The sequence below is a fragment of the Nanorana parkeri genome, unplaced genomic scaffold (genome assembly GCF_000935625.1).
Source record: "Nanorana parkeri isolate BGI_ZX_2015 unplaced genomic scaffold, ASM93562v1 scaffold1040, whole genome shotgun sequence".
In the NCBI taxonomy this organism is placed as follows: domain Eukaryota; kingdom Metazoa; phylum Chordata; class Amphibia; order Anura; family Dicroglossidae; genus Nanorana; species Nanorana parkeri.
Window position 1 is genome coordinate 384,573 of NW_017307308.1, and position 8,393 is coordinate 392,965.

Here is an 8,393-nt window from a genome sequence, read left to right on the forward strand (position 1 = left end):
TCTAGTGCGAAAGGGGGGACTCTAATGTGAAAGTAGGCTCTTAATGTGAAGGGGGGGCTTCTGATCTAAAGGGGACTCTGATGTGAAAGGGGCCCTGGTACACAACGTTTTTTTACATTTTAGAGTGGTGTGACTTGAGAATTTGCATGCTCTTAAAGGGTGCCGTGACTGGAAAAAGATTGAGAAACGCTGCTGTAACCATCGTCTCTCTTTCAGGAACATCACCCTCCTGCATTACCTAATTATGCTATTTGAGAAGACCTATCCGGATATCCTTAACATCCAGAATGAGCTGCAGCACCTCCCAGAGGCCGCCAAAGTCAAGTGCGTCACTTCTCCGCTCTTATTCCTGCTTAGCGCTGTCTGTGTCTGGGCTAACATAGTCTAACAGGCTCAATTCACAAAGCTTTACCACACGAATGAGGATCATATTTTTGGCCATGTGACCGTAACGTTCAAATCTCATTGGCTTGTGTATTTGCTAGATGCAGGTATCCGAGCTATCCAGATGCAAGGGGTTGGTGAAGTTAGAATGGGGAAAAAGTAGATTAGCGGAGGTCAGCTTCTGTTGCAGGAGGATAGGTAGATCCAGAGATAAATACATCTTCATTGACATGTTAGTCTTGACTTTTCTTGTAAAAGTCAAGCTTAGCCCTGCCCCTTATTGAGGCTGCTGGTCCATGTGATAAGCAGCCTCGCAAAAAGGGAGAGTCGGGATTAGGTGGAGGGGACAGGGCCAGGTTTGACTTTATAGGAAAAGTCAACATTTGCATAAAACTTCAGCTGTTTATAAATCAGTAGCCACATTTTGATTGAGCTGAATTTTTTACCTCCTTACCCATTACATTGGCTTTCCCCATCATGTGATTAGCTATCACAGTGATCATGTGATTGGGAGCGCATCCTACCGGCTCCTGATTGTCACTGTGTCACAGTATCGCAGTGCTGGGGGGAGCGTGATTGAGCATGCTCCTAGCAAAAAACATAGCTGGGTATATGTGGCGGCATGGAATAAACCCCACCTTTGTTCTGCCACATTTCTGCGTATGGTCAATAGCAAGAGGTTAAAATGAACAACTAAATACATTGTGGATATACATTCATGTGAACTATTTTAGCTACCAAAAATGTAGTATTTCTCTTCAGCTGTTCCTGTGAGTGGACAGAGCACACAGGAAGCCTCAAAACGGCAATAGTAGATAGTGGTGTCACCTTCCTGGCTATGCAGTGTGGCGGGAGGGTATAAATCATGTGACTGGCTGGAGAGAAGTACAAAACCTCTGGAAGCTTAAACATCTAAACTGACACAATTCTTATCCTGAAATACAATTCTCATCCTATAAAACATTATCTGTAAAAAATGAAACTTTCTACCTTCTCTGCTTATTCTCTGTGTCCCCGGGCCCCTAGATACCGTGTTTCCCCGAAAATAAGACACTGTCTTATATTTTTTTAGCCCCCAAAAACCACACTAGGTCTTATTTTCAGGGGATGTCTTATTTTTTTTTTTTTTAATGTGCAACAATCTAAAGTTATCTGGTATTACTCTGCCTGTCACAGTAACTGGCGCTCTAGCGGAATATCGGCTAATGCGGCTCTGCTCTCTCCGCCGCCGCAGCCTTGCTTTCTACAGCGCTGGCTTCCTTTGCCACCAGGGACAGCGGTACCAGCTGTGCAGCAGTGGGGACATCAGACAGTGGACAGCATGGTAAAGTACGGTACCATTTACCGGTACACATTACAGTACAGTACCATTACATTAAGCAGTGCCTTCAGGGGGACAGCAGTTGGTGAAGTATGGTACTGGAGTGCTCCCTGTCACTGCGCTGGCCAGAGGGAGTCCCGTCATCCCCTTAATACAGTATGTCACTGCAGGCTGATACCATCTCTCCTGCAAGTTCCACAGTTCACATGCTACCACCAAACTAGGTCTTATTTTCGGGGTAGGTCTTATATTACAGGAATCTTGAAAAATAGTGCTAGGTCTAACTTTCGGGGTAGGTCTTATTTTCGGGGAAACAGGGTAGCACCGCCTAGCACACAGCTGTTGCGTCAATGGAAATCAATTGGACAGCAGTGATCTGTGACACTATATAATAATACTAACCAGTGATCTCTCTGTCTCTCTGTCTTTAGCTTAGGGGAGTTGGAGAAGGAAGTGCACAACATTAAGAATGGAATGAAGGCTGTGGAGGCCGTGAGTATTAACTCTTCTTGTCTTGTACGGGAATGGGTATTTTATTGTATGGGTTCATCAATTGTATGGGTGCTTTATTGTATGGGTGTCTCATTGTATGGGTGTCTCATTGTATGGGTGTCTTATTGTATGGGTGTCTTATTGTATGGGTATCTCATTGTATGGGCATTTTATTGTATGGGTGTCCTATTGTATGGGTATTTTATTGTATGGGTGTCTCATTGTATGGGTGTTTTATTGTATGGGTGTTTTATTGCATGGGTGTCTCATTGTATGGGTGTCTTATTGTATGGGTATTTTATTGGATGGGTGTCCTATTGTATGGGTATTTTATTGTATGGGTGTCTTATTGTATGGGTGTCTCATTGTATGGGTGTTTTATTGTATGGGTGTTTTATTGCATGGGTGTCTCATTGTATGGGTGTTTTATTGCATGGGTGTCTCATTGTATGGGTGTTTTATTGTATGGGCATTTTATTGGATGTGTGTCCTATTGTATGGGTATTTTATTGTATGGGTGTCTCATTGTATGGGCATTTTATTGTATGGGTGTCTCATTGTATGGGTATTTTATTGTATGGGTGTCTCATTGTATGGGTATTTTATTGTATGGGTGTCTCATTGTATGGGTATTTTATTGTATGGGTGTCTCATTGTATGGGTGTTTTATTGTATGGGTGTTTTATTGCATGGGTGTCTCATTGTATGGGTGTTTTATTGTATGGGTGTTTTATTGCATGGGTGTCTTATTGTATGGGTGTTTTATTGTATGGGTGTTTTATTGTATGGGTGTCTCATTGTATGGGTGTTTTATTGTATGGGTGTTTTATTGCATGGGTGTCTCATTGTATGGGTGTTTTATTGCATGGGTGTTTTATTGCATGGGTGTCTCATTGTATGGGTGTTTTATTGTATGGCTACTCAGTGCGAGAACTGATATTGCTGCGCTATGGGGAGGCTGAGGATATTTTCACCTAGAAAAGTGGAAGGCACGCCACGACCCACTGAAGACAGGGTCGCAACCCACTTTTGGGTCACGATCCACCAGTTGAGAACCAACGGCTCAGAATAACTGCCAAAAACTTACTTTCTAGGCCAACCTCCACAAATTTAAAGCGCCTGACTCCATTCCTTGACTTTTTTTTTTTAACATAATTACTTCTAATACACAATCTTATACAATGTTTCATCAATGGTCTTTATTTTCCTAAAAGATGAGGTCTAGTTTTTGCTCTTTTTTATCCTTTGAACTTCTAAAACTAAGGAACACTTTAAACAAAACTCATGGATCCAATCCAGTTGTGGTTAGAGAAATTAGGATTGGAAGAGGCGTAATAACATCTCGCACGAGCCAAGATGTGACTTAGAAGTCATCCAGCTGGTTAATGAACGATGGGAGATGAGTATAGAAAATAAACAGAAAATCAGGGGCAATGTCCTCGTTGTTGGGCCAGAACCTTGCAGGCTCCGCAGTCATAAGCTGGAAACCTGGATGTTCTTGTGGTGGGACTCATTTTTTGTTCAGATGTTTGACAGCAATATTATTAGCCAACCACAATGACGACAAAGCCCTGAAACAATACCCCATGTTTAGGAGGAGGCCTTCTGAGAAAATGTAAGTGATACAAAAGACGAGTCAAAAAACTTGCTTTCTGTCCTGTTGTTAAATTAGAAAAACCACTTAAATCAGAAATTTAAAGTACAAACGTCAAAAAAGGAGTTTCAGGATACAGATCCGTGTCTATCATGAAATAAGCACCATATCGTTGCTTGTTCTTTAAAGCTTAAGGAGAACCTGTCATCAATTTAAACAATTGCAGGTAAATGTAGAGCCAAAGGAAATGGTCCTCACCGCTCCAATTCCTTAGCCACCATCAGGACTCCCCAAGTGCTGGTCTAATAGGTGCGTCTCCACCTTGGAATATAGTAGTATATGAACAGGCCACACTAAGCCTGCGGGTGAAACATGTGAGAGGTTGTAGCTGGTTGGGGGTTTGCGGTGCTGGTATTTGCTGCTTTATACACTTTAATTCACTGTTATTGAATTTGCTGTGATTTTCATTAGAGTTTGAAGTATTGCAATTGCAGGTAAAAGCACAGAAAAATCAGGCACTGTAAGTGCTTACATGTAACATTCTTCCTTTCAATAAGCAAGATTTGTATTCACTTTGGGCCTGTTAGAGAATTTGACCAGTCCAGGAAGTGTCAATTTCCACAGCATAGCCATAGTTTCCCTTGCTCTGTATCGTAACCCTCTACTCTTCTAGGATTGTCTAATTCCTGTCTGTGTTGGCCCAGCTCCCCCTTCTCACCTCCCTCCATTACCTTTTATGTAGCAGCTGGATGAGAAGTTGTCTGGTGTGGTGACTTACCATATGATCTAGTTTGGGGGTACCCTTAGGATACCTTTGTTTATTTCAGCACCTATTTTTCTACTAGTTGCAATTTTCTGCCAATGTTTAAATGGGTGTGCATGGCCCTTTATTAATAACCACCACTCCCCGCAGGGATTCCCCCCTCCCCGCTCCGATCATCCATCACTTACTGGCGGAACGGACCGGGGAGGGGGCGGGCACAGCTGGCTCTGCCTCTAGATAGGCAGAGCCAGCTGTCACTCACGCAGCTGGGTGAATCTCGACAGTAATGTCGGGATCCGTTCCAGCTGTGGCGTCTCAGTATACCGCGAGCTGTAGCTTGCGATATACTGAACTTTGGGTCACAGGAGGACGCTAGTTTGTGTCCTCCCATGACCTTTAGGAGAACTATGGGGAAAAACACTGCCCCCATAGTTCTCCTTTAATGCAAATTTTTTTTTCTAAATGCATTGCACTAGAATCGTGATGTGAATGACCTCTCCAGGAATCAACAGGAATTTTCTACTCAGTCCAGTTTTCATGCACGGGGGAGGTGCATAGAAGCACAGACGTGATCTTGGTCCGAAGAGCTCAATATCGTCACACTTTTCCTTTCTTGTCTTGGACGTTTCCTTTCTTGTAGGAATGATCTTCTTAGGCCCCAAGGGACTGGCCGGTGATTGAAGAGAAGTCACTCTCGCTGCTCCAGTTCCCAGCCAGCCTTGTCCTGTGAATGACCAGCATTGTAAACCTTAAACTGGGAGAATCTAGTCGCTGCACATAGGCATCCAGGGAAAGGCTATGGGGCTAAACGTATTAGACTTTGCCGCAATTATCACAGTAAAGCAGCGAAATGGAAGCGCTGACCCCTCCCCTCCACCTTGTTAATTGAATTATAATGGCTGGTTAAAACTCACGATCATCAGAAAGAGAGAAGAATGCCTTCATTCTGAGCCGCGAGTCCGCGCCGAGCGAGCACCAGATCAGTTAATGAGCCACTGGGGTGTGTGTGGCTTCCAGAACAAATTTAAGCCGTATTAAGCCCACCTAGTCTGCGAGCTGTGTGTGTACGTCTTTTATTCCCGGCGACCCGGCGCCACCCTCCAAATGACTTTCACTTTCCTATAATACAACGACACCATTGTCCTCCGCACAGCCAATCCGTCCATTATACTTGGAAACTGCAATTTATTTTATTCTAGGGAAACGAAAAAGTACTAAGCGGGATATTCACAAAGCTGCCGGAGGCAGAAAAGTGAATAACATAGCCAAAGTGAAGTGAGCCAAACGCTGTACGGCTATCCACTTCTGGCTTGTACGGCTGATTTCATCCGTACATCGGCTGCCTTTGGTCAGCTGAACATGCTCTGCAGAAGGACTTCGACTCAGCCGATCCAACATCTGGATGGGCTGAGTCGAACCTCCGGCAGCTCACATTCACATAGGGGCCAAACGGCAGTAAGTGAATAGCCGAATGCCGCCAAGCAAGATTCGGCTCGGCTATTCTGCTCGGTACCTCCGTGGTACTGAGCTGAATAGCAAAATAGTTAAATGAATATAAAAAAAAAAAGTTGAAAAAATATTTTAAAAATATAAACAAATAGTGAAAATTAAAAAAATAAAGATATTTTAAAGAGAAAAAAAACACCATAATTGTGAGGAGCTAACGGTGGCAGATAGCTCCGCCCAACTGTTTCCTATTGGCCTCCACCTGCTAGAGTCTTCTAGAAGGTGCTGGCCAATGTAGAACAAGTGGGCGGAGCAAGTCATGATGTCACGGCCGGCTCCGCCCACTTCTTATTGTTTAATGACAGATCAGCGTCCCCAGGTGATCTGTCATTATAACTGGGCGGAGCGAGCAGTGATTTGTCCTTCGGCAGGCCGTTCTCCCCGCTTCGGCTCAGTCAAGCCAAAGCATATGCCTTCGGCTCGGCTGAGCCGCTCGGCTGTCTTCGGCTGCGGTACGGGCTATTGTAAATAGATCTTGTGTTACTGTGCGGTGTGGTAAAACGTGTTTATAACAATTGGGGGTTCATTTATAAAAGTTCCGCCCGGGTAAATGCTGTTAACACAGCACTAGTTCCTCTAGATGGCACTGATGAGTATAGGGATTTCCTACACTCATCAGTGCCATCTAGGGGCGCTAGTGCCCTGTGAACAGCATCTATCCGGCTGCACGCCAGGCAGAACTATTATAAATGTTTTAGGGTTCATCTATAAAAGTTCCACCCGGGTAAAGCCGGGTGAATGGATATTGCACGGCACTAGTGCCCCTAGATGGCGCTGATGCGTATAGCAATCTGTTGTATTCATCAGCACCATCTACGGGCTCTAGTGCCATGCAAATCTATCCGGATTTACCCAGGCGGAACTTTTTTAAATGAACCCAATACAGTAGGTGAGAAGCCGGCCTTAGGATTGGAGTGAGAAAGCAGTAAGGATCAGCTTAAAGTAGAACTACACTCATGTTAGTCTTAGGCCTGGTTAACACCTGCACATTCTGATGGCGACTGGCGATGTGCGTGATCGGCATGTGTCTGTGGAAACGCGCCAAGACGCACTTGCTGTGCCATTGATTTCTAAAGGCACCCCAAATGCGGCCAGCAAGTGGTGAGGTTTTCTGCTGCGTTTCCATGCATGCAAAAGCAGCAGAGAAATGCATCCCGTGCATCGCACAAAATAGTGGAGGAGCCATTTTGCTGTGTTTGCCACGCAGATAGCTTGGTAATATTCCCTTCGCACACCGTACCAAGGTACCCCAAAATCCAGCGAGTGCTGGAGCAACTGGTGGATGGCGCCACAATGTACAATCTAGGACATATGTTGTCCGCACATCATTCTGCTTCGGAATGTCCTTTTTATGTGTATTCCTTTAGCATGACATGTGAATGCAAATGTGTATTCCTTTAGCATGCACATGTCATGCTAAAGGAATACAAATAAAAAAGACATTCCGAAGCAGAATGGTGTGCGGACAACATATCTTCTAGATGCCACGTAGATATGACCACTGAAATTAATGGAGCAGCGCGGCAAATGCATGCTCACGGGACATGTAAGTGTGAACCAGGCCTTATTCTTTACTCATAATTAGCTTGGGAGGGCCAATCAGAAAGCTGGGCCCTTTGTCCCTTGGGTTTGCCACTGGGTGCACTGTAGTCTGGAAAAGTGATATTAAAGGATAATTTTTCCCCTCCCCCAATGTTAGTGTAAGGCTTTAAATGATGTCTCTTAATCCGATCATCTTCTTGTCGTTCTCAGCTGTCCCTCCAGCGCTGGTGTGGGTCTCTGATCCAGCGCTGACTCCTCTGTCCTCCTCTTCTCTGATGTCCCACGGTGTCTGCATGCGGGTGCACGCTGCTCCATATACTTACCTTGTGTCTCTCCTCCTCTCCCGGCCGAACATCTGAACTGCGCATGCGCCCGCCCCAAGATCTTTTGCGGACACCCAAGAAATTTTCAGATGTTCGGACAGGAGCGCGCCGTGGAGACACAGGAAGGTATTAACCCTTTGCAAAAGTTTTTTTTTTTTTAATCGTTCTGCATATATGTACTGCTAGCTAGCAGTACATATATGCAAAAAAAAGTGAGGGTCTGATAACCCTTTAAAGGATAACTATGGGGCTAAGGCTTTTCCCCATAGTTCTCCTTAGGGTAACGGGAGGACACAAACTAGCGTCCTCCCGTCACCCAAGGCTCAGTATACTGCGAGATGCCGCAGCTGAAGCGGATCCCGACAATTATGCCGGGATCCGCCCAGCTCCGTGACTGACAGCTGGCTCTGCCTATCTAGAGGCAGAGCCAGCTGTACCCGCCCCCTCCCCCGTCCGTTCCGCCAGTCA

General features: G+C 45.0%; 1 protein-coding gene across 1 annotated transcript in view; it reads left to right on the forward strand.

Moving 5' to 3' along the window:
* The window catches only part of DAAM2 (dishevelled associated activator of morphogenesis 2), a 202,585-nt gene that overhangs the window by 184,405 nt on the left and 9,787 nt on the right, over positions 1-8,393 (forward strand). The window contains exons 23-24 of the mRNA XM_018567383.1: positions 217-324; positions 2,137-2,197. Coding sequence (XP_018422885.1) covers positions 217-324; positions 2,137-2,197 — 169 coding nt within the window. The remainder of the gene's footprint in view (positions 1-216; positions 325-2,136; positions 2,198-8,393) is intronic.